Source organism: Pseudopodoces humilis, chromosome 5 (genome assembly GCF_049639895.1).
Source record: "Pseudopodoces humilis isolate 2021_Gansu_Grassland_sample_001 chromosome 5, ASM4963989v1, whole genome shotgun sequence".
Classification (NCBI taxonomy): Eukaryota; Metazoa; Chordata; class Aves; order Passeriformes; family Paridae; genus Pseudopodoces; species Pseudopodoces humilis.
The window spans coordinates 2,141,704-2,167,225 of record NC_142204.1 but is presented as its reverse complement, the minus strand read 5'-3'; the positions used below and the strand labels follow the sequence as shown (position 1 = coordinate 2,167,225).

At 44.6% G+C, this 25,522-nt stretch overlaps 2 protein-coding genes across 3 annotated transcripts; both read right to left on the bottom strand.

Annotated features, from left to right (window-relative positions):
- Positions 1 to 805: 805 nt before the first annotated feature.
- USP18 (ubiquitin specific peptidase 18) lies at positions 806 to 12,948 on the bottom strand. 2 transcript variants are annotated; one of them, XM_088055035.1, is made up of 11 exons: positions 12,814 to 12,948; positions 10,156 to 10,313; positions 9,403 to 9,499; positions 8,068 to 8,213; positions 6,411 to 6,490; positions 5,465 to 5,611; positions 4,946 to 5,041; positions 4,252 to 4,422; positions 3,359 to 3,490; positions 2,928 to 2,977; positions 806 to 2,563 (listed from the first exon to the last, which is right to left on the bottom strand). In XM_088055035.1, the coding sequence occupies exons 2-11, from the start codon at positions 10,259 to 10,261 to the stop codon at positions 2,515 to 2,517; spliced, it is 1,074 nt and encodes a 357-aa protein (XP_087911161.1). In that variant the 5' UTR covers positions 10,262 to 10,313; positions 12,814 to 12,948; the 3' UTR covers positions 806 to 2,514. The 2 variants fall into 2 exon arrangements, with proteins under 2 accessions (XP_087911161.1, XP_005530635.1); XM_005530578.3 differs by having other exon boundaries at positions 10,156 to 10,352; positions 12,814 to 12,942.
- A 3,066-nt stretch (positions 12,949 to 16,014) lies between these two features.
- On the bottom strand, positions 16,015 to 23,691 carry TUBA8 (tubulin alpha 8). The gene is made up of 5 exons (XM_005530577.3): positions 23,503 to 23,691; positions 19,608 to 19,830; positions 18,794 to 18,942; positions 17,243 to 17,923; positions 16,015 to 16,337 (listed from the first exon to the last, which is right to left on the bottom strand). Exons 1-5 carry the CDS (start codon positions 23,503 to 23,505, stop codon positions 16,050 to 16,052), a joined length of 1,344 nt encoding a protein of 447 aa, XP_005530634.2. The 5' UTR covers positions 23,506 to 23,691; the 3' UTR covers positions 16,015 to 16,049.
- Positions 23,692 to 25,522: the final 1,831 nt, after the last annotated feature.

Sequence of the window (25,522 nt, the reverse complement as noted above, 5' to 3'; positions counted from 1 at the left end):
GGTTTTTATCCTTATTTGTGAGAAAAAGGAATAATGCAGGTGAGATATCTGTGATGCCCATATCTGAATCATTGTTTCCCTGTCCTTCAGTGATTTTGTAAATTACATATTGACATTCTAGAAATTATATCTTTGTGAGACATTTATTAGATGTATTTACATTTCCCCCCTGGTTTTTCTGTGTGTTTCTTGAAGGTAAGGAATATCTGAATTTGAGGAGGATTTTGGCAGAGATGAAGCAGAGATTGTGTAATCTGCTACCACATGGTAATCCTAAACCAAACAAAAAACAGAAGCAAGGAGTTACCAGGACCTACAATAATCTCTCCACACACACCCTCTTGGTTTTATCTGGCTTTTCAAAGCCCTTGCTGCTGGTGCTGAGCTTATTTGCACAGTGACTCAAACACAGGACAAATAATCCCAGCTCCTTTGTAGCAGTTTTTGGTGGAAAAGTGTTTCTGGCAGAAATTCTGGGGGGGACACAGGGGCAGCCAAAGTGACTTTTTGCAAAAGCAGCTCAGCTCAGGCAGTTGTTAAAAATGGTTCACCTAAATTAACAGTTTTTTTCACTGCTCACCCTCCTGCTCTCCTGTGGTCCATCTGCATGTGGGAGCAATTTAAGCTTTCACATGACAGCAAGCCCCAAAATAAACTCACTGTGCCTCCAGCACAAGGGTGAAGTGTCCAGGTTCAGCTGGTTTTCCGTGGCTCTGGGAGCTAAACATTAGCAGCAGCTCTACCCTGAATACCTGACCTGCATTCACAGTGTTTAGGAGGAACAGATCAAGAATAAACCACAAGATTGATTTTCTAAGGAATTTATCCCATACTATTTTATTCAAAAAACCACTGATTACTTTTCATTGAAATTAAATGGGTTTTTTTCCACATTCTTAAATATATCTCTGCAATTGTTTCCTTGATGGATGACAGCCCTGGAAGGTTGTGACACATTTAAGGCATTTTTCATAAGCATAAGGTTTTATATTTGAAGTTACAGCTAATTAGAAAGGTCAGTCTCTTGCTCCATTAACTTCTCAGTTCCTGGGAATGCAGCTTTTTTCAGCTCCTTCACAGAGGCAAAGTGTTGGAAAAACAAACAGAAACTTGTTTTTCTTACTCACCTGTTGCAAGATGCTTTAAAAAAGAGTGCAATGCATTCCTGAAGGTGAACAGGCTGAAAATTCCTCATCTTGATGGAAAATAATACTCTGGGATTTTTTTTTACCACAGAATAAATAATACAAACACAGAGCTGAACAGAATAATGGACATTGCTAACACAGTGAAATAAAAGCCTGCTACACCATGAAAGAGTAATTTCACAGCTATGCTCTTAAGATTTCTCAGTTTACATTCAGGAAATAGACATGAGTCATCATCATTACCAAAATTAAATTAATTTTTACATAGATGGTAGCATATCTTCATTAGTTTTACAGTCTTATGTAATTTCTATAATTTTAATATAATTTTCATAATTGCTCAGTCCCACAAAACCAGCACCTTTGTAAAGATACAGTCATAGAGTGCATTAGGTTGAAGGTTCTTCCAGATCTCAAACTGCTGGGATCCTCAATCCAAGAGGATCAGCAAGAGTTAATGTCAAGAGTGCTTTAAAAACCACACAAAACCAAAAATCCCAGAAGTTCCAGTACATCAAGGCAAGCCACTTTCCTTATCACTGTGTATGGCCTGTGTAGTGCAAAATCACTAACCAGCCTCAGAATCTCTGCTGCTCTGAATGTTTTCCTCTACAGGAAAGAAAATGCATCTAAAAGCCTGATAAGCCTGTTGAAACAATAATCACCTGCACAAATTTACACAAACTCATCTTGTAAATCAGAACTGCTCCAATAAATCCAACTTATTGTGATTAAAACACAGGTGATTAGGTGATTTAAAACACCTCTTTAACACATCTCAGGCCCTGCAGTGATTCATTTTCAGGCAGGTTTTAAGGAGTGTGTGCCACTGATGTGCGTCATAAGGGTTCTGAGCCTCCCCCAAGCTGTTTCTGGGGTGATTTTTGGGGTCTCCTGCCCTGCTTGCCAGCATTTAACATGGTGCTAAAAGGACAAAGTAAATCTCAAGCTCTTACTGGCTCTGTCTGGCTCCCACAGCTCTCCAGTTTTACCACACACATCACACAGGCTTTCAGACCAAACACTTCCCCTGGGCTGGAATCCAGAGATCAGCATCAAGGAAAACAGCAAGGCAGCAGAGACAAGGACCAATTTCACCATCTTCTAAAGAGGAAATAAACATGTAGAGCCACATAAACACATAAAACACACAAAGGAAAAGGTCTGTAGTTGCAACTCTTCCTGGATCCATTCCCTAGCTGAGTGTCTGCTGCACTTTTTTCATAAATAAATGTGAAGACCGAGGTTGCTGAGTGCAGAATGTCTTTCTTGTGAAACATTTGTGCATGTCTGCACTGGCATAGAAGTGCTGAGCTCCATGGACAATGCACAGCTCTCAGAGACATTCTGATACTCCAGGACAGGCCTACCAAGGGTGCTTTTTCATATAAAACAAGAGATAGGCTGTTTCTGTCCTGTGGAGGCAAAGAGAAAGCAAAACACAAGGTATGTTTGAAGATCTAGGTTGCAGGTAACATCCCAGAATTGCTCCTGTTCATCTTTCTGAGCTTTAGGTCAGCTAAGCTGGTCTTCTCCAGTGTGCCCAAGATTCCCTGGCAGTGCTGTAGTTTATAGGAGAGATTGTCTCCCTCCTGTAAACTCATTTTCTTATGATGCATCAAAACAAAAAGCATGGAGAAATCCTGACTGACATCTCCTGCATGCCCACTACACCCCAGGCAATATGCAGCCCAAACCAATTTGTCTTCCCTCTCTTTGCTACCCTCATTCCAAAGTCCAGAGCAGCACTAGGAAAAAATCAGGGATATATTTGCATACCAGTGGAGGTTGGAATGTCCATAGGTGCATTTAACATCATCCCACGATACCTAGAGAAGAAAAGCACGCAAGAGATAAGAGTGGTATAATAAGTGGCACTTCCAGGAGCTAAACACCTTTCAATAAATTGTTTTTCTGCTTTTACTCTTTGAGGAAAAACAGTTCTGAATGCAGACATTGAACAGATGTGGGGTACATTGAGTAGGATATTCATCAAATGGCTGCTTCTGCAAATCACTCAACAGACCCTGAGGCCTTGTTTGGTGCAGAAGTGAGAGTCACTCTGCCCTCAGCCCAGAGCATCCTGTAGCAGAAGTGAACAAACCTCTTTCAAACAGACTCAGTTTCCTTTCCTGGCTCTCTTTAGTCAGACTGGAGGAGACCTAGAGGAGTGTCCAGGAAGGTACAAAAACGTGGCTTGATCTGCTCACCTGGCAAACCTCAGAATCGTTGAAGCAATACCATTTACCCTCGGTGAGGCTCCGAATGTAGGCACAGTAATGTCCACAGCTGGTTGATCCTGAATGAGCAACCACTGCAAAAAGCTCATACTTCCAGGTAGCCTGTAAAGAGACACAAAGAGCAATTTTCAGTGCAGCATTTCTCATCTGCCATGGACCGTAGTGGAGCAGCAGCCAGGGCAGCAAGGATGTGAATTCTGTAAGGAAAAAAAGATCAGATCAGCCTTGAGCACCCTGCCTTTTTTTTGCTCTTACCCTCAGAATTTTTCCTGTCAGCTATGGGCTGGCAGCACCCCCTGGAGACCAGAGGATTGTGAAAAAGGCAGCAGGACAGCAGAGGATCAGCAAAGAGGTTCTCCACAGCCAACGCTGCAGCGGTGACTTCTGTTGTTGCCACGCTTCCCCTCCTTATTTCCCAAAAGAGAAACAAGTCCACAGTGGGGCAGATCCAGCTCAGCTCCCTGGCAAAGCTGCTGTGGCCAGCAACGCCAAACTCTGCCAACAATACCAAAAATGCTGCATGGGAAACAGCAGGAACAGAGTTCCCCTGTCTTGGACAGCTGAGATCTGCAAAGCCTGGCTTCTGTCCTTAAGACAGGAACTTCCAGTTATGGTGCCTTTGGTGATTTGATCACCAAATTTATTTAATTTAATGTGATTTAATCACAGAGTGCTGAATAATGGCTGAACCAGTTAAAACTGTGGGATGTGAGACAACACCAGGCACAGGCAAAGTTTGAGACACAAATTTTTAAGACAGGCACTTTGAACTGAGACAGGTATTGATGTGATCTCTTAAATTTTTATGAGAATGGAGCAGAGAGGAGAAGAAAATCTGCCCTTTTTGAACAGAAGGATCTCACCTTTTCACTGTCATCTGCTTGACACTGATTTTCTTTCAAGACTTCCCTGAAATCAAGTTCTTGTGGGAATGGCAGGGAGTGACTCAGCTTGTGCGTGCGAGAGGATCTTTCAAAGCAGAAGCGTTTTAGGTGCAAGGTCAGAGTCCGTGGCAGATGGACGAGCTTCATGCTCTATAAAGCAATAAAAAACACCATTGAGAACTGGGGAACAAACCCTGGGGAGCAGGGTGGAAACAGCCATTGCCACCCAGTGTGTGTAGAACGGAGGGCAGCCAGTGCTCCAGTGAATATTTGCCAATTCCAGGGCACAGCAGATGCCAAACCTTTGTAGCCCAGCTGCACACAAGGCACATCCACATAACACAAGCTGTGATAGCCAAGATTTTCAGCTTTAGTGTCATCAGCACCCAGCCTTGGGTGTTGTCTCAAGGGCTGCTGCACTTCCCATGTGCTTTAGAGCTCTAAGTTGGTAGCACTAGGAAGGTGAGGAGACACAAATCAACTTCCTTGTGACAAGGGACCTCCTTCCCAACAGGAGGAGGGATGCCTGTGGTTTATATCTCACTGACACTGCTGCGCTGGCAAATCTCAGTTGTTGATCTCTTAAACTGATATGGTTGAGTCCTTTCCCCACCCTCCCCAGTCCTCAAGGGAGTTCTGGGTATGAGATGTGGGGAAATAGTTCTCCACTTACCTGCAGAAAAGTTGTTTTCCTCCCACACTGTTGACAGAAACACATGTTTAGCCCAGTCAGCTCCTCTGGATGGAAGAAGTATTGCAGACAATCCTCCTAAGAAGACAGAGAATTCTTCCAACTGAATTCCTCCAAGCTGGGTTTTTATTTCTACTTATTTCAGAGGGTCCAAGCAAACAGCAAAGTTACAGAAGGCATGTTTTTATTCAAAGGACAAAAGACTGCCTAGCAGCCTGAAACAAAAAGTTCCTCATTTCTCCTAGCTGCTGCTGTGATTGCAATAGTTGGGGGGGAAAAAAAAGAGTGCACATATTCCACAAAGAAGGTATTGATGGATAAATGTCTTTTACATCTCCTTTAAAGCCTTAGAGGTTTTCAAAGCAGCTCCTTTATGCTGAAACAGTATAAAGTGGTCAGAGAATCAATGAGGTCCAGTGGTGCACTGGCATTTGAAGAATCCTCTGTGAACAGAGGGGAATCATCTCTTTCCTAAGGAAACAGCGCTGCTGCTAAACTTACCAGAGTCTTCAGCCTGTGAGAATTGGCATCCAGCACTGGGAGTGGAAGGGTTAACATGGTGCTGTTGCTCTTTATTTCAAAAGAGCATTTCTGACAGGCCAGATGCTCCTGTATGCAGATGGTGTACAAATCACTCAGCTCCTCTACCTGGAGGGGTGGAAAAGAAAGGCCAAAACAAGATTTATGACAAAGACAGCTGAGCTGTTCCCCCGTGGCTGGGAAAGCCCATGTGGTCACACATTTCAAGCAAGGTCATTGCTTTAAGGTTGGAACCAAGGTGTGACAATGACTTATGTGGACAGGGTACTTCCCACAATTTAAATGAGAACAATTCCTTCCCATTCCCCAACAGAGGGGAAAGACACAGCCTAGAGGATCAGAGAATTAAATATCTGCATTGATGCAGAATTGGTCTGTTTTGCTTGAAACTGAAACAGGAGCCTGACTTCTGTATTAATAAAACTGTGACTGCCACTCAAGGAAAAGTTTCTTTTTCTCTTCCCAGTCCCATGGGAGGAACTGCAATATAAATCATGTTCTGTCAGTGACTAATTGTAATGAAATGCACGTGGCTGACTTCAAAGAATGGAAAGGCTGTGTCAAGATACACCAATAAATGCTTACAGAAATTTGGGGGGGGAAAAAAAAAGAAATTAAACATGAATAAATACAATGTTCTAAAAGATCAATATTTTAGTTATTAATCAGCTCATCCATTAGTATGGAGGCTGGCATGCCCTGAAAGCAGAATGAGCAAAACTTAGCTGTGGTTCAGAATGTTGAAGCTTATGAAACAAAGATTCTCTGTCCCATTTGAAAGATGCAATGAAAGGGGATAATCTTAAAAATTTAGCTTAGGACAATTGCCAGTGAATGGGATCCTTCAAGGAGCAGAGGAAACCACACGTGATAATGGGCAAAGGCTCATTTCAGTCATCATCCTTACCAGCTCTGGCTTTTTCATCTGCTTCTTTAACAAGTTCCAGAGAGTCAGAAAGAGCTGAGCAGCATCATGCTGCACAAACACTGCACAAACAGGAAACACAACCTCAATCAGCATCATGAACAGCACCCAGCACAGCAGATTTCCCACAAATGCCAAAAGGAGATTGACTGTCCCCCCTTAGATCCAGTCTCTTGGCCTTTGCTCCTCCCTGCTGAGACAGAGCTTAGGCTGGGCACAAGCTGTGATTTCTCCACGTGACCTGAGCAGGCAGTGGGAAAAGAGAGTTTGTACCAGCCAGTGCAAAAGTCCTGTCTCTGTCACCAGATGCAGGGACAAGAGGATACTCAACACCTACCGGAGGAGGGCTCAGATGGCTCCCTGGATTGAGGAGTGCATTTCACAGCATCAGAGAATGGTTTGGGTTGGAAGGAGCCTTAAATATCATCTGGTTTCCCTCTTCCCCCACCATGGGCAAAGACACCTTCCAGCAGACCAGCAAACACCTTCCAGCCTGTCCTTGAACCCTTTCAGGGGCACAGCATCCACAGCTTCTCTGGGCACCCTGCAGCAGCGTCTCACCACTCCCACAGTTAAAAAATCTCTTCCCAATATTTAATCTAAACCAGTTTCAAGCCATAACCCCTTGTCCTGTCACTTCTATGTCCCATGTCCTACCATGCCCTTGTAAGCAGCCCACTTTGAATCCTCCTTAGAAACAGCACAGGGAAGATTCTGTTCTCTTTTTCACCTTTATTACTGCACAGACCTTTATTTCCCCCATCCACCCATGCAGGCTAAAATGCTCCTGAGTGCTGAGATTAAAATGACAGGAGGGCTCATGCATATATCTCACACATCAGCTAGTACAAACTCTTTGATCCCTATCTCTCTTTAACTGGAAGAGAGAGGGCTGCAAAGCCACTCAGACTCAGGAGAAAAATGATGCAGAGATACTGAGTTTATCTTGTGTTCCTCTTTCATAAAGGTCAGGGCACCTCCCCTTTCAGTTTATATGACAAAGATAAGGGCATTTGGTTATATATATATATATATATATATACACCCTGTGTATTTGTACACACAGACTGACTCTTGGCATCCCATTCTCACTGGTCACTCATGCACTAAAACCTCTTTCTTTTAGAACTTTGAGCAGCTGGGAGATTTAGCCTGCAATTTCTTCTCTCTGCCCTTATAAGAAGGAGCAGGAGGGGGATCTGTGCAAATTAATTCTCTTTCCCACACTATCCCTTTCTTCTAATAAGTAACAGCAGCTGTTTTGCTATCATGATGCCAGTACAGCAAGACAAATCAAGCAGTGAACTCTCTGCCCTGCACAGCCCTTTCCTCCTGGCCAATATCCAGAGCTGTATCTTCTAGCAGGCTGATAGTTTTCTATCCCTTTGGATATAACTTTTTCTATATCCCTTTTTCTATAACCTTTTGGATATCAGCAAATATATCCAGCAGGGTTGTTTGACTTTTTTCTCTCTTCACAAGTAAGACACAGCATTGCACTCAGCTGGGAGGCAGCTCCCAGGAGCCCTGTGTCATTGTGCACCTAACTCCTGGCATTTCTCAATTCAGAAACGGAATGGGGAGATGTTGGAGTGCTGGATAGTGCAGGCAGAGGTGGGCACGAGGCAGGGCTGCTCACATTTCACTCTGTGCTCTGAGAGGCAGCAAGCCAGCTCTCTGGGACCAACAGCTTTGCACTTGCCATACTGCATCTTCTCCAACAGCAGGAGCATCTGGTACGGGACATTGCTCCTCCTCTGCGCAGGAGACGGTGGCACTGTGATCCTGAAAGGGGAAGAAGAAACACCAGTGGTAATTAAGAGGTACAATGGAGAAATATCAGACACCACACCTGAAGGAGCACAGGTCAGTAGCAGAGACAGCAGCTCAAGAGGAATCAGAATGGGCACAATTGCAGCAAAAGAAGGAAAAAGACGAAGTCACCCACACTAGCTCATCCCAGAGTGCAGGCTGACAGTTCTAAAATAAAAGGCCAGAATTTTAAGTTGGTTTGTTCCTGGATAAGAGACAAGCCAAGCAGGACCTCAAATGCTTTCTGGCCTCAGAAACAACATTAGTTACAGCCAGTTTCAGACCTTTATTGCCTCCCACCCACTGATGTCCTCACCCTCAACCAGCCCTCAAAATTTCCTGGGCAGATATAATGTTTATATTTCAACCATAACTCTTAATTCTCCCTAAATTTACTGTAGTCCATAGGTTTTTCTTACTTCAAATAAGCATGGTAACCTACAGCCTACGTTATTTAGCTTTGCCCATTTATGACACTTATTGTTTCTGCATGTCTGTAATTTGTTTTCTCTCTCCTCTGCTCAGTAGTGAGCATGTAAGAAAGCACTGAATAGGAATGATCCACTTAGATGATTAAATCTGCAGTGAAGTGAGCAAACCAAAAACAAATCAAACCAGTTATCAATGTGGTCAGTAGGGAGACAGAAACCCAAATCCTCCTCAAAACATGCAGGGACAACAGTTAAGCAAAACAAAGTAATTCTAGGTATTCATGATCTGCAACAACACTCTCCTCTATAAGGGGCTAGCCAGGACAGCCAGGGCCCAGGGATTGGGGTTTGTTTATGTTTCCATGATTCAAGTGACAAAATTAATAGTGGATATGGCTACACATGATACATCCTTTATTATAACAGCCTGTGAGCAAACCTGGAATAAAATTATAGCCTGTTACGGAAAAGAGAGATGCAAGCCATAAAGACTCTGCCCAGGACACGAATCAGAGATGATTTACAATTCTGAACACAGCAACTTCTGCTTTCACAGTGTCAGTGTATGACAGACACAACAAGGCAGAGACCTTGCTGAGGTACCAAAAGCATCCTGACAGCACCTGGGTGATCCAAGCCTCCAAAAGTACATCCCATAGGAAATAAAAAGGAGTGGAGACAACAGAGCAATGATGGAAATGTCTCACTCAGGTAGCTCAAACAGGTGGTACCTTCGGAGTATCCTTGTGAAGCATATATTCATGAGGAACACCTGGAGCAGAGAGTTCAGACAGCAGCTCTGCCCAAGGTTGTACAGTCCAACAGCTTCTGCAGGGGAGAAAAAGAGGAAGAGAGAGAAGTGAGGCCTGGGGATAGGTACAAGAAAAGAAAGTGAAAATTATCTGGAAGTGGCAAACTCTTCTTGTCCACATTCAGTCATTCAGTGTCTTGGTCAGACCTGGAAAAGTGTTCAAGCTATTCTGCTGCTGCTCAAGCAGATTTGGTCTTGTTTGGCAACTGACAGGAAAAAATACAAGTAAATCTGGCTAATGATGCTCAGATTTCTCCCAGCTCCTCTGTTTTTAGTCCTCTCCTAACACACTAAACATAAAATAGAAATAAAATAGAATAACAGGAGGCAAAGACTGCCTGTGTGAGGAAAAAAAACAGGGCCCAGTCCATGGTTTAGCAAATCCAGCAATGCTGGCTGTGTTTGGAAAGAGCCAGAGCCAGCAAGTAGGCTTTTTTGTCTGCAATGGCCAACTTGAGGGCTTAAACAGGGAAAAAACTCCGAGATCTTCATGTATTCCATTCCAAAAAAAACCTCAAAATGGTTACTTGGCAAGGTAAAATGAGAGTTATCTGTATATTCCTCAGTGAAGAGGTAAGAAATAGGAGAAAATTTAAGCCTATGGACAGAGAATGGAACACCAGGCATGAGAAACAGAAAATATGACAGTGAAGAATAGGCAAAACATTATTACCATTTTTTAAGTCTGCCACACCAAAGACTGATGTCAGCTTCTGGTTTTTGGCCTTCAGCTCTTCGGTTTCCTCTCTATTGTTTTGTATTTCAATTTCTGCCTCCATGGTCTTGCTTAGTGCCACCTCTGGTTTCCTGCTTCTTTCTTGACGTCCACTTCTTTGTCCCATCAACAATATTGATCAAGGAACAAAAGGACTTCAGAGACATTTTCATCATGAAAAAGGTGAAATAAAAAAAAAAAAATAAAAATCATTGAATGGTTTGGGTTGGAAGGGAACCTTAAAGGTCATCAAATTTCAACCCCCTGCCACAGACAGGGATGTCACCCACTAGATCAGGTTGCTCAGGGCCCCATCCAGCCCAGCCTGGAACATCAATAAAATCAGTAAGATTCCTGCAACAGCATGTGGGATATTTGAATTAACATGGGTGTTGAGGTGTGCAGGCTATTGCTAAGGGAACAGAAACAGAGTTTGGTGGCAATTGCTCATCCTGTCTTCCTCTTGTGGCTAAATAAATAAATGAGCCTTCAGTTCCACAGAGACAGCTCCATCTAGCCAAGGAACTCCACAAATCCCTGTTCAGAAAGGTTTGGTAAATAAGATGATTAAAATTGCCCAAAAGCAGACACTGCAAAACTCTTTTTTTTAGTGAAATATTCTATCAAAAAAAAGTAGCCTAAGTATCGAAAAGGTCATTTTTCACCTTCTCTTCTGACCAGATAAGCCAGTTTGGTTTCTGTACTGGGCTCCCTGCGTTGGTTTTAAGCTCCTGAGTCACAGCACCACTGGGGCACTTTGGACTGTAATTTTGAAAGACATTTAAGCACCAACATATCAGTTTCTTTTTCTGTTCGTTCAAGTGATCACAGGCAAAGTAACTGTTAATGCAAGAGAACAATTATAATGCCTTGATTTTTAAAGGAGTATTCAACAGCCCATTACTCTGACAAGGTCTCCTGTGACTCAGCTACTAAAGCAAAATAAAAATACACAAACAAAATAATCTGATAAAAGTGCAAATGCAACTAGGCAAAAATGAAACTTTCTAAGAGTCCACCACCAACATGGAGACACAAACAGAAAAAAACAAATATTCATGGAAAAAGGGGGATGTGGAGACCCAAAAAAAATGCTTGGAAATGATTATTCTACAAATATTAAACAGCACGTAAAATCAAGCTAAGGCCAAGCACTGAAAGAATTAAGAAAAGCTACCAAGAAAGGGAAATAAGCAAAATCCTGGTTCTGCCTTTCATATAAAGAAAATAAAATCTCTGCTTTAAAAACATGTTTTTGGGTTAACTATGCCTAATAGTGTCAAATATCAAAGTTGGTGAAGAATCATGCAGAGATGCTAGAAATAGATTTTTTTTCCTGATTATTACCTTTAAACTTAGATATACTTATTTCCAACTGTACTTTTGATTGCTTACTTTTGATCTCTAAGTGTCACACACTAAGATCCACCAAATATTAATGATTTGCTGAGAAGTTTTTTTTTTTTTTGGAGAGAAAGAAATTAACTCTGAAAGACATATTCAAGGATGTTACTCTTTAATACCCAAACCTGGTGATTAGAAAAAGAAAATATAAATTTAATCTGATTTCTCCCTTGCCAAAAGGGAGCCTGGACACAGACTGCCTGTTTTCCTGGAGGTGATTTAAGGGTGAATTCAGGTTTCTGGAAGCTGAGCTGGAGTGGGAGCCCATCTCAGGCTGGTGGGTTTAGCTGGTGTAGAATCACAGAAGGGAAGGGATGCTCACAGGCAGTGAGGATGTCAAAGGAGACAGAAAGGAGAGGGGCAGCTGAACAACAGCTAGAGGGGACAAAGTAAACCTGTAGGGCACAGGTTTTGTCAGGAAAGGGAGGACTAAGAGTGGGATTAAAGAGCAAGCAACAGCGCTGGATGGCTTTGGGTGACTTGAGGAAAAGGTAGAAAGATCTTGGGGCAGAAAGGTGCAGGGGGATACAGAGGGATTTGTGTCTCTGGTTCCATGGAATTTTCTCCCAGTCACCACTATCAGGAATCCCGTTGTGGGAGCAGGGACACAACCAGAACTTGCCAACCCTTGGAACCGCCTGGTTTCAGCTATCAGAAATACAGCCCTCCTAAGACTTGTGCTTGGCCTTTTTCCCTGCACAGGGACCTCTCTCCCCGGACTGCTGCAGCCTCCACCTGCCCTCCCAGGACACCAGCTTCTCATGATAAACCCCAAATTGTCCCTTCCCTACCCATACCCGAGGAGGGCTCCCACCTCTGGCACTTGTCATCCCTTCCCTGTCAGATCCTTTTTTCCTTCATGGGGATCTCGGGGTGCAGGACCACGTTGGATGGGGCTCTGAACAATCTGTTCTAGCGGGTGTCCCTGCCCTCAGCACGGGGATTGGAACTAGATGACCTTCAAGCTCCCTTCCAACCCAAACTTTTCCACGGTGCCCCCTGAGGTGCTCCTCCAAGGGCTCCAGCAGAGATTCAGTGTGGCTGCCCACCCTTGAGGGGAAGAAAACACCTGAGAGCTCATCACCTCCACACTCTCTGGGATGCGGATGAAAGACTTCAGACTTAGCCACCAAACTACTCCCCGTTATTATTTCCCTCTTGATCCCCTTCCCTCCTGACTCGCCGATCCAAATCAGCTAAAGGGCTTCTTACCAATTCCAGCAGCGCTTCGGACCGCACCTCCCGCTCAGGGGGCAGCGGGGGATGGAGCAGCGAGTGTGCCAGCGGAGGAGCCGCTCCTCCGGGGCAGCAGGAGAGCTCCGGGACCGGGGAGGGCTCAGGGACCCGCTCGGGAGAGCTCCGGGACCCGCTCGGGAGAGCTCCGGGACCCGCTCGGGACACGCTCGGGACCGCTCGGGACACGCTCGGGAGGGCTCCGGGACTCGGGACCGCTCGGGACACGCTCGGGAGAGCTCCGGGACCCGCTCGGGACCGCTCGGGACCCGCTCGGCAGAGCTCCGGGACCCGCTCGGGACCGCTCGGGACCCGCTCGGCAGAGCTCCGGGACCCGCTCGGCAGAGCTCCGGAACTCGGGACCGCTCGGGACCCGTTCGGGAGGGCAGCGGGCGGAGCGGGGCGGCCCCGCCGCGTCAGGCAGAGGCACCGCCCGCCAGAGGCAGCGCCCGCCCCGCAGTTTTCATTTCCCGCTCGGCCTGGAGCAGACACAGAAAGTGAAACTCGGAGCCTCCCTGCTCCGCCTCCCGGCACCGGAGAAAGGCGCCGAGGGATTGTCACAGCCGGTTCTTTCGTCCCTTCACACAGACGGCTTCGCTTGTGCCTCGTGGGGGAAGCAGGATGAAGCACAGGTGAGGACAGCAGGAGCTCACAGCCCTGTGCAGCCCCAGCCCGGCTCGCTGAGCCCTGGGAAGGAGGCAGCACACGGGGGGCTCTCAGAGGGGTTCCACGAAGCCCCTCAGAGCTGTCCTTGTGGTGAAATCCCGGTTGCAAACCCTCTGGGCAGGTAACGGGGATGCTGCTCACACCGCCTGCTCTGTCGGAGCTCTTCAGCTCTGAGCAGTGCGAGGTCCTCAGCGGAGGCAGCAAAAACTGTCCTGAACCCTCACTGGGGGATGTGGATATCTGTAGGGACTCCCAAGCAGAAGGGCTTGGAATTCAGAGTCCTGGCTATGGCAGAGGCTCTCAGCAATAAGTTAAATACAGTGATGTTCCCTTCCTATTAGTGGCCTGTGTGGCGACTGCCCGATGGAAGGGAGGAAGGGAAAGAGCACAACCTCTGAGCCATAAATTGCCTGGAGAGAATGAAACCACCTGAGCAAAGTGCAGAAGGACGCTGCAGGTTAAATCTGCAAGGTGGAAGTTGGTGAAGCAGCTGAAACAGATTTTGGAAATAACCCCTGTGAGAGCCTGGGCGCTCAGTTAGGAGGAGTTTTAGCTCTTAAGAACATTTTCAGCTTTGCCTGCGGAGCTCAGCCACACCTGGAGCAGGTGTCAGGCAGAAGTGTGAGCCCAGACCATGGGCTCAGCTGAAGGGATGGCTCAGGCTGAAATGTGCAGTGTTTGGGTGCCCAAACCCAAGTGCTGCTGAGCATCGCGTGGAGCATCCCTCGGACAAAATCTGCCGGCTCCTGATAATTGCCACGGCTTTTCTGATGTCCAGAGAGCTCCAGAAAGTGCCTTGGCTGCTGAGAGAGAGCAGCTGAGTGCTGAGTGCCCTTCCAAATAAAATAAATCATCGGGCTGATGGCCAGGATGAGAGCAGAACAGCCTTCGGGAAGGGGGGAAATCACAGCCCAGGCGGGGTCAGTGAGGATGAGGAGGGGGTGAAGCAGCCCCAGGTGGGGTCAGTGAGGATGAGGAGGATTGGGACAGCCCCGGGTGGGGTCAGTGAGGATGAGGAGGATTGGGACAGCCCCAGGTGTGGTCAGTGAGGATGAGGAGGGAGAGTGGCACCCCTGAGCAGGTGGGACAGTGTCTGGAGGTGTGGGGAGATCCTTTTTCTTTCTCTTTTCTATTTCATCTTCCCAGTCCCATCCCAGGGCCTCTAGTCCCCTGCCCAGTGCCCCCAGTTCCTCCCTAGCGTGCCCCAGTAACCCCAGAAAAAAGGAGTTTGAGGGAAAAGTGGCTTAAACTGAGGAGAAATTACATTTTCCACTATTGTCTGTGTTTAAGTTGAAGGGGATCCCCCTTCACCTGTGATTTTAAGGGTATCAGTTAAAGGAAAACTTCTTTTCCATTATTTAAGGTCTAATTGAGGGGAGAAAACCCCATTTTTCCAACATTTGAAGTATTTAAACAGAGGGGGGAAAGGGCAGAAAAATAGAGAGAAAAAATGGCAGGAAGTGTGAGGAGAAAAAGGAAAGAAAAAAGGGCAGGAAACACGAGGTGGGAAAAGAGTAAGAAATATAAGGGGGGAAAGGGTGGGAAATGTGAGGTAATTAGCAATCATGTATTAATTAATCGGGAACTTATGAACACAACTGTGCAACAAAGGTGAGGTGTTGCCTTAATTTTTGTGAGAAAATCTGGCAGAATCAGTCCCAGAAATGAGATTTTTCAGGTCTGAAAGTTCACAGTCCTGAAAAAAGGCAACTTGGGTATTTCTAAGAATTGTCTTACTTTTTATAGGCAGGTCCTTCTTGAAGGGAATTCTGTATTAGCATCATAAAAAAAATCTAGATTCTGAAATGAGCAAGGAGGATCACAAATGCATGTAGGAGAACTTAATCAAAAAGCAAGACAACATCTCATTTGTTGCACAAAGGTGTTAATAAATTCCCAAATAATTTATGCATGAGCACCTAGGTACTTCATGCATAAGTGCCCAAATTAATTTATCCATGAATATCCAATTAAATCTGCCCTCCATATGCCTTAGCACAGCTTCTGGAAGGACTTCTTCCACCAATTTCCCAGGCACAGAGGTGAGGCCAACAGGTTGGCAGTCACCAGGGCCCTCCTTTCCACCGTTTTTAACAATGGGGACAATGTTTCCTTTTTTCCACTCCCCTGGGACTTCACTTGGTTGCCAGGACTTTTCAAATATCCCAGAGAGGGGATTCCAGAGAATCCTGGTTTAGGAGGTGTCTGTGGTGTTCCTGTTGGCTCTGTTGCTCTTGTGCAGGGTTCTGCAGCTTTTTGGGATGACCTACATGGAATGGAATGAGTTTACCATGTACATTAAAGTTTAAAGAGGCTCACATTAAGTGTGCAAGGGAGAGCAAGTCTTTTTACATTACTGGGAGTGGCATTAATACAGCTGACGATATCTTACAGGATAATTTGCCTGTCATTTATGGAACAAAAAATGTCACTATATGAATTCTCCTAAATTTATGTTTGCAACATACTGAAAACCTGATTGTTGACACATGCAGCACAGTGACACAGAGACAATTCCATGCTCACCAGGAACAAAATGTATTTTAAAATTACTCCACATCATTCTCTTCTTCAAATGAGTCAGTTCCCACTTCTTCATAGTCCTTTTCCAGGGCAGCCAGGTCCTCTCTGGCCTCTGCAAACTCTCCCTCCTCCATGCCCTCACCCACGTACCAGTGCACAAAAGCTCTCTTGGCGTACATCAGGTCAAACTTGTGGTCCAGCCTTGCCCAAGCCTCGGCGATGGCCGTGGTGTTGCTCAGCATGCAGACTGCCCGCTGCACTTGGGCCAGGTCTCCACCAGGAACCACCGTAGGAGGCTGGTAGTTGATGCCAACCTGGAAAGGGGAATGTGAGAGAAGGCTGTAGAACAGCAGGAGGCAGTCAGAGAGCTGAAGAAACGCGAGTGAAGTCACAGGTGCTGGGGTAGAGTGGTGCCATTCCAAATGTCAAATACCATGATGCACACTCACTTTAATACCTGTACTATTCTGCTGTTTCATGTACACTGATGAGTTTGTGGCTTTTTTAAGAGCTACTCAATACTGAACACAGAGTTTTCCCATGACACTCTGTAGAAAGTAACACAAAATGTTGGTTCCCAGTGGAAAGTTGACATTGCTGCAGGAGCTGTTTGTATGACAAATGTTTTTCCACTGTTAATGTCTGTATCGTTGAAAATATGTTTCCCAACACTGCTGTGTAGCCAGTGTGGAGAAGCTGTATAATATTTCTAGATTAACTAAGAGATTCCCTAATATCAGCATTTCCTTTATTAATTTTATCAGTTTTGGTATTTCCTCAGTTTTAGATTGTGCCTCAGAAGCAACGTTCATTGATTTGTTCCAAAGGTCGGGTCTGAAATTAAAACTTCTTTCAATTTTAACCCGTACACACTTTGAATTTCCACTTACTTCAATATCTAAGAGCCTGTGTCAATGGGATGTCCAAAGGAGAAAAGGCACATTCTATAAAAATGCATCCTTCTTATGATCATTGGGAAATATCTATATTCCCCCATTTTGGGAGGAAATGGGAGAAATAGACAAGACAGAAACCCTTAAATACAAGTTTTCTACTAGACTGAACCAAAACGCATCCTTCTTACGTTCATTGGGAAATATCTCTATTCCTCCATGCTCAGGTGGAAACAGAAGAAACAGAAAGACTCAAATACAAGTCTTCTACTAGGCTGAACCTGCATTTTAATCACCAAAGAGAAGCTCGTGGCAGCCCTACTCACCTTGAAGCCTGTTGGACACCAGTCAACAAACTGGATGGATCTCTTGGTCTTGATGGCAGCAATGGCGACGTTGACGTCCTTGGGCACCACGTCGCCGCGGTAGAGCACGCAGCACGCCATGTACTTGCCGTGCCTCGGGTCACACTTCACCATCTGGTTGTTGGGCTCGAAGCAGGCGTTGGTGATCTCGGCCACCGAGAGCTGCTCGTGGTGCGCTCTGTCGGAGGAGATGATGGGGGCGTAGGTCACCAGTGGGAAGTGGATGCGCGGGTAGGGCACCAGGTTGGTCTGGAACTCGGTCAGGTCGACATTCAGGGCGCCGTCAAAGCGCAGAGAGGCGGTGATGGAGGACACGATCTGGCTGATGAGGCGGTTCAGGTTGGTGTAGGTGGGGCGCTCGATGTCCAGGTTCCGGCGGCAGATGTCGTAGATGGCCTCGTTGTCCACCATGAAGGCACAGTCCGAGTGCTCCAGTGTGGTGTGCGTGGTCAGGATGGAGTTGTAGGGTTCCACCACAGCGGTGGAGACCTGAGGGGCTGGGTAGATGGCAAACTCCAGTTTGGACTTCTTTCCATAATCCACAGAGAGGCGTTCCATCAGCAAGGAGGTAAACCCAGAGCCGGTGCCGCCACCAAAGCTGTGGAAGATCAGGAATCCTTGCAGCCCAGAACAGGCATCAGCCTGGAAAGCGAACGAGAAAGTGAAACAGCAGCAGGTGGAAAAGGTGGGAAAGACTTTGCTACGTGAGCTTATCCTGAGCTAAAGGAGTGAGCAGTCATAGGCAGAATACAGCATAGATTTTACATCAGGGTTTCCTGGGAAAAGGCTGGTGATAATTCCAGCCTTTGCTTCCCTCACTGTCTGAGCTTGTGACATAGGGATCTGTCCAGGCCTGTTATGGATGCTGAAAGCAGGCAGGGAGAGCAGAGCCTGTGTGAAACTAAGTCACACAGGCTTCTCAGTGTGGCCTGAGAAAGCATCCAAACAATCCTTGGTAAAGGACGGCAATCTGCAGGTGTTGTTTAGTCAAGGGGTAGTGTTCCACTTAATCAATGCTGGTGATGTGTTGCTTTAATGGCCAAGGAGAGTTTTACCTCTCAGACCTTCTCAAACATGTGTATAAAAGAAGATTAAGAATAATAAACTTTGCTCTCTTGGACAATGCAGCTGAGTGAGTCATGTCATACTCCTCACTGTTCCTAATACAGTGTGATAGCCTCTCTCTCTGAACTTCACACTGCTCTGTTATTCTGGCTGAAACCAGCAGTCTACAACTGCATAATCCACCCTTCAGTATCAGCACTGGTGCTGTAGGGCTGTGCTAATAATTAAAAATTACATATTCAGAGCCACTTCATAAAGATGGCTGGAGGCATGCAGCTGGGAAGTGAACTACTGTTCTCTCTTCTGCACCACGTCCAGGATATCATCTGTATGACTTGCAATCTCTTTTCTGACCCACTGATATAATCTAAAATTAACAAGCTGTTAGTTCTGCCCTTCTTTCCTCTGCAGAGTCCAAACTGCTGCTTCAAAACCGCTGGGATTTACCAGTTTACGGACGCGATCCAGCACCATATCGATGCTTTCCTTGCCAATGGTGTAGTGGCCACGGGCATAGTTATTGGCTGCATCTTCCTTTCCAGTGATCAGCTGCTCTGGATGAAAAAGCTCCCGGAAGGTGCCAGCCCGTACTTCATCTGAAGAAGAAAGAGGAAATTGTAAGAATATGCTCCAGTGCCAACAAATTCTGGTTGTTGTTGGCATCAGCGCACGCTCTGAGCCACAGGAGTTCATGTGATGCCAAAAGACAGATGCTGATGGAGAAGGGAAATGTCTCCAGAGCATTTTTTCGTTGTTGCTTTTGGCCGATTTATGGTGCATCTTCAATCCAGCCACTTGTCTTCTCATGAGCTTATTGGTGACAAGTACAGCCTGCACCCACAGGTCCCCATTAAAAATTAAAAAAATGTGTGAAGAAATTCAGGTGTCCCAATTTTCTGACATCCCTCTAATATTGGAGGGAAGCAATCAGGCTCCCACTTTGAATCCAAACTGATGAAAAACGGAATTTGAATGGCAAAAATGTCATGATAAACCCAGAAGTTGAATATTGATGCAAAGAGAAGATTGTACACCCCCCATGTACCGGCTGTTAAACTGCTGGGGATCCTCCTGTTCCTGTGTTTGTAACACCTGTGACAAAATCTGGCATCCTGTGTCACAAGAAAATTCATTTTATGCTATCTAGTGGCAGTTTGAGGTACAAAGGGTTGCTTTGTGCCAGTGAAGACTGGTTGCACACCTTGGTGATACGAGGGAAAGCAATTTCATCTCCATTCTGCAGGTTTATTTCTCTACTGACCTACCACAGTTGGTTCCAAGTCCACCATCACAGCCCGTGGCACATGCTTCCCAGTGCCTGTTTCGTTGAAAAACGTGGTGAAAGAGTCATCAGGGCTGAGTTTGTTTTGCAGGTCCTTGAAGGTGCCGTCGGGCTGAATGCCGTGCTCCAGGCAGAAGAGTTCCCAGCACGCATTTCCTATCTGCACTCCAGCCTGGCCCACGTGAACAGAGATGCACTCACGCTGAGGGGAGAGAGAAGAGGCAGGGTCAGGAAAAACAGTGTACCTTAGCTCTCCTGATTCCTGGTGGTTACATTTTCCCACTGTGTTGCTTTTCAGAAAAATCAGTGAATTGTTACTGTCAGCTGTTCATTTGGTTGTTCAGCCCCACGACCACAATGAGACTGCACATGCCAGATACCGGGACAGTTCTTTAAAAAATTGAGATCTGTGTGCTGTACTATAGAAGTATATTAAAACAGTCAGGAAAATTAAGTCAGAAAAACTTAATTTCAATCACACAAACCCCACCTTCCTTCCTGGATTGGCGCTGCTGAGGAGCACATCCCAGTTTAGTTTATTTTTACTCCTGGCTGGAACCTGACACAGCCATGTGGCATCCTTCACCCTTACGTAACCCAAGGCAGGTGATGTCTTTTGATCCTTCTACCCTGTGATAGCAGGCTGGTGTGGAAACTTGGAAGAGCTGTTTTCACCTAAGGAAATGATTTCAGATTTTCTTGGTCAAAACAAACATTCCTTCCAGCTCCTGAGCAGACATTAATTTTACACCATGGCTCCATTTCTTGTCAGGCAGTGCCATTGCAATATAGTGTATTTCCATGATTTCCAGCATTGCTTCTGTGGAAGCCAGGAAGAAAAAACTGTGTAACACCAGACTAAAGCAGGCAGGAGTCCATTGCTCCAAAATCCTGTATGCTTAAAAGTACAGGAGCTTGAAGGCCACGGTGCTGGGTTTCATAAGTTCACAAACAGAATTATGAAGCAAATACTTGTGGGTTAGTCCCAAAAATTGCAACACTGTCTGCACTGAAAGGCATTTTTTTGAGGAGAGAGTGGTTTTAGGCATGTGGATTTTTTCAGATTTGGTTTCTGCTTTGGAGCAATTCAAGCTGCCTGAGCTCTGATTTTGTGATACTCAGGGCCTTGTCTATGCTAGGGAGCAAAAAAGAGTCAGGTCATAGTACAGAACACTGGCCTGTGATCTCCAGTGCTGATTGATAATTCCAAAAGACTGGTACAGTTTTGGCTTAGGCCAGTTAATATTTTTCCAGACAATGCTTGGGCACCATGCAGAAAACAACTCGTCAAAATTGTGAGCAGCTCAGTGACCACTGCCAGGCTTTGGAGAGGGAAGGAGAATTGAGATGGCCAGATATGAAGCCAGTCTGGCTTTAAGGGCAGAGGACAGTCCTCACTCATTCTTGTTTTGTAATATTGCATTTAGAGATAACCAATGGCACTATCAGATTTGACCAGTTAATTTTAATTTTTTTTTTAATCAAATTCTGTAACTGCTTACCTAGCAAAACCATTCTGTGACCTGGGAATGAAATGTATGTTCCCCAAAAACTAAATTTCCAGTTGCAATGTGTGATCAGCAACATCTCTGGAGCAGTTTTCTTCACAAATTATCATATATTCTTATTTAAGAATGATAACTGAAGACATTTTTTCAGAAGCAGCTAGAATTTCAAAAGTCACCACTGCCCCAGCTAGTCATCCCCAGAAGCTCAAACGAGCATGAAAGCACAATTTAAATCTTTCATTCAATGAAATAAATTATTTCTTTTCAGTACTCATTTCTAAGCTGCTGCCCCTGCAAATGCACATGTTCTCAAGAGTACTTGCACAACCCTGTTTTTTCTCAACTGAGCTGTGCAAAAGTCTCAGAGTTGAGTGACAAGGGGCTTTATGAGTAAGTGTGTTGCAATCTGGAGGATTACCCAGGAGACACGGAAGGTAAATTTGGGCTTAGAGAATTCAATTAATGCTGACTTTCCTGTCTTTTCTTTCAAATTCCAGTGAGAATCTGTAAGAAAAATTAGGGTTTCTTTTCTTTTCAAACACAGCAATGAGGCTAGCTGGCTTTTAAAAAGATCTTTTAAAGCAAAACTACAATTACAAGTCAAGCAATATTTTAAACCTAAAAAGATGTTTTGCTCACTTCTTCAGGTCTGCTTTTTCACAGATAGAACAAGTTATTGCTGCCTTAGGAAATTAATATTGTAAAGCTTCATACAGGACTGTGGTTGAAGATTTTTCAGACTGAGTTTTCAGCTGCACTAGTTTGAAACGGTATCTCAACCCTGATTTTTGAGCCATTTCATCTTCTCCTACCCCAGCAGTAATTTGGAAATATTCTACCAAAGAGAGAAGACAGTGAAAAAGAGGTTTCTGATTTTGCATAGTAAACAGCATTAAAATAGGTGCCACACTTTTAATAGGGAAGAGAGTGGGCCTTCTTCAGCGTCACAGTCAGAGTAAGCTGATCTTTATGTGATATTTTAATTTGGAGCCTATTCCAAACTCATGTTTCACATCCCACCACTAATGCACCAGGACAGATCCAACAAAGAAACAGTAGAACAGACCAGATCCTTTGCAAAACTAAACCTGGGACAGCTTTAAAAAAACAAGCTAATACCTGGCTCCAGGAGTAATAATATTTAATAATAATATTCAATAATAATATTTAATATTAAATATTGCAGTATTTACTGCAAAAGGCAGACTTTAGTCTTCCAGCTGTTCCACAAACACTCTCACTTCCCCAGGTCTGGGGAAGCCTGTGGAAGTATTTTGCCTTCAAGATGAGCTGGCAGAAAGTAACACAGTTCTTCCTCTGCACCAAAATTAGACTCAGTGCTAGAGATATACTGGGGTGCAAGGTGAAATGAGTTTTTTCACATTCTAAGAGGTTTTGAGAGATTTCTACAAATTTATAACAAACCCCCAACACTTAAAAACAAAGGGCATTTTTTCTTAAATTAACTTAATTAATTTACTTAAATGCATACGTATATAAAAGGATTCATGGACTCCAGAAACACACATGCATACCCTGTATAGCTATGGATAGTACAGCCATTGGGGCTAAATTAATTTTAAACAGACACAGAGATAACTAACTTTTTTTTTTGTTTATTTCTAGAAAAATATATCTAAAAAAAGGATCTGTCACTGGAAATGTCTTGTAGCAATATTGCTTTTCATTTATTATGGAGGGTTTTTTTCATTTTCAGGAGAAGGCTTCATTTTTGTGAAACGCAAGAAGGAGAGCAATTTAAAGGAAATAGAATTAATTTCTAAGAGATTCCAAAAACTGAAAAAATGTAATTTTTTGTTGATTTTTTTCACTAGACTATATACAAAACCCATTTTATTTATTTTTTGATTTTTCATAGTTGCTTTATTTTTGAGTAGATGAAAATGTTACTTTTCTAAAACAAATGCAGTAGAAAAATAAAGAAACTTTTGACACATACATTTATATATTATCCATGTAGCCATGATTCACAAGCTTATGAAAGTAGAAAACTAAGACATACACACCAGGACAAGGAGCTAAACTCTGTCTTTGGCTGAAGGATCTCATGTAGGTAAGTCCTAATTATTCATATGAAAACAAACCAGTGTTGAGAAAATGTGGTCACAAGAAGAAAGTACCAAACAGCTGAGACTCCACATCTAATTGATCTTGAAATTCCACTAATTAGGGACTCTCTGAAGAAAATGTAATGCTGTAATGCCTCAGTGAGATTTTCTGCACTCCTTTCCCATCTCCTCACTTGGTGAGTGGTGCGTGAGGTCAGGACAAGAGCAGAGCCCACTGCCTTCCCTCGCCCACGGCCCTCCCAGCCCCCGTGTGCTCAGTGCTCCCCATCCCCTTACCATGGTGCCTCCAGAGGTGTTTCCCTCCCTTTGGGATCCCTTTGGGATCGCTGGTGGCAGCTCTGTGCCGGAGCCTGGCTCTGGGCTGCAGAGCAGGAGGAACCCCTGGCCCGGCACCCGGCACCTGCTGCTGCGCTTCAGCGTCACAGCGCTGGGGGAAGAGGTCACCCTGCTGCCTCCAACACCCCTCCTGTGCAAATCCTCCCTCACAGGCTGGCCTGACACACCCCAGGCTTCCAGCTCAGTGCAGACAGCGCTGGCACGCTTATTAATTTGGAGTGTGGCCATGTGGCACATTGTACACTGTGCTTTCTCAAACCTCAGGGTTTTACGTCACCTGCAACATGCCAGGTCCCTGTTCTGCCAACACGTACTGCTGTAGGTGAAAATCACACCTCAGTTCCAGTATAGAAGGTGTAAGAGAGCAAATTAATGGAAAGGAGAAGTATAGAAGAAAAACAGAGATCTGGAAAGTAAATATAATTATCATTCTTAAGTGTGCTCTATTGGTGCTTCTAAATGATCTCCTGGCTTCTCTACTAACATTTCAATTTACTCCTATTACTTCTCTTTCCATGTGCAGTCATCCAGGCTGTCAGCAGGATGGGACAGCTTTCAGTACAGACTCTCACTACTCTTCCCAAACAACAGGAAAAGATTTGATTCTTATTGCAGTGTTTATTGCAGGACAGGTCTGGAGGCATCACCTCAAAATTCTGACACCAAATTGGTGCAGTCGCCTCCACCACTTTGCCCTTTCTGCACTAATTCCCCACTGGAAACAGCAGCTTCTCTCAGTAGAGAAATCCTCATTTTGATGCAACTCCTGGTAACAAAGAGGAAGGCACACTTGATTATTCAATCTGTGTTATGTATCCCCAGACTTTATAAAGGTACTGTTTATGATGATGTTTAATCAGCAGACATTAAATAGACAATTCCTAAAATGTAGGTTAGTCTACTCTGACATGACGATATTAACAGATTGTTCTGTCACTGTTGGCAACCAGCATAGAAAAATCCTCTTTAACACCTGCATTTTAAGAGTGAGAAATAGTTCATACTGGTTTTTATAAACTCACTTTGGTATAGTCTTCATTTTGCTGCTCTTTACATAAACCTGCAAACCATTACTCTTTGCTTTTGGCTGGGAAAAGCTACAGAGCCATAATTTTTTGAGCCATAGTTGTTTTTTAACAAAGAATTTCCATGATAATTTCCATCTGCTGCTTTACTTAAGCTGAATCTCAGAGTTCTTCAGAAAACCATCAGGTCATTGCTTTGAGACTAAGGAATACTCTCACATTTTCATATCTCTGAAAATGGCGTTTTGGAATAACTTAGAACTCAGAAGTACCATTGTACTGGTTTAACACCAGCTGGCAACCGGAAGAATAAGAACCTGTGGGCTGAGGTATAGTTTAACACACAAAGCAAAAGTTGTGCCCACAAGCAAAGCAAACCAAGGAGTGGATTCACCACTTCCCATGGGCAGGCAGGTGTTCAGCTACAACCAGGACAGCAGGGCTCTATCACTGGCTCGGGAAGACAAACACCATCCCTCTGAATGTCATCCCCTTTCTCCTTCTTCCCCAGCTCAATATGCTGGGCAAATATGCTGGAGATTGAAATACACCAAGAGGCAAATGAAGGACAGTCAGCTGCTTTTCCTCCTCTGCTGGATGTACATCCCTCCCTCCTGACAGGTTGGTTGCCTAAATAACTCACCAACAGTGTCAGAAACATGAATTATTTTAGAATGCTATTATGCCATTTTACAGAACAGTGCACTCTTAATAAGCTCTTAGGTGATCACACAAAATCCCCTTTTCCTTTTAATTTGGGACATGTAAGCATTTGCATTTCCCACACATTATAATACCTTCCTCAGACAGTGAATGAAGATGTAAACACTTACTTTGCATTCCCTGTAGAACTGTTTTGTGTTATTCTGTTGCCACCTGCTGGGCAAACCAGCAGCATCTCATTTCAGGATTTCTGAACTTCTCTAGTCTAATAA

Bases quoted from the DNA above. Each gene is read 5' to 3' on its own strand.
- TUBA8 (XM_005530577.3), bottom strand. The intron at 18,943-19,607 runs GTCAGTAGAGAA...TTTCTTCTTCAG, and splicing joins CTTGGAACCAACTGTGGTAG to ATGAAGTACGGGCTGGCACC. The intron at 17,924-18,793 runs GTAAATCCCAGC...TTCGCTTTCCAG, and splicing joins TGGATCGCGTCCGTAAACTG to GCTGATGCCTGTTCTGGGCT.
- USP18 (XM_005530578.3), bottom strand. From the start codon at position 10,324: ATGGGACAAAGAAGTGGACGTCAAGAAAGAAGCAGGAAACCAGAGGTG. The intron at 5,042-5,464 runs GTAAGTTTAGCA...CTGTCTTCTTAG, and splicing joins CTCACAGGCTGAAGACTCTG to GAGGATTGTCTGCAATACTT. The intron at 4,423-4,945 runs GTAAGTGGAGAA...ATTGCTTTATAG, and splicing joins GGAAAACAACTTTTCTGCAG to AGCATGAAGCTCGTCCATCT.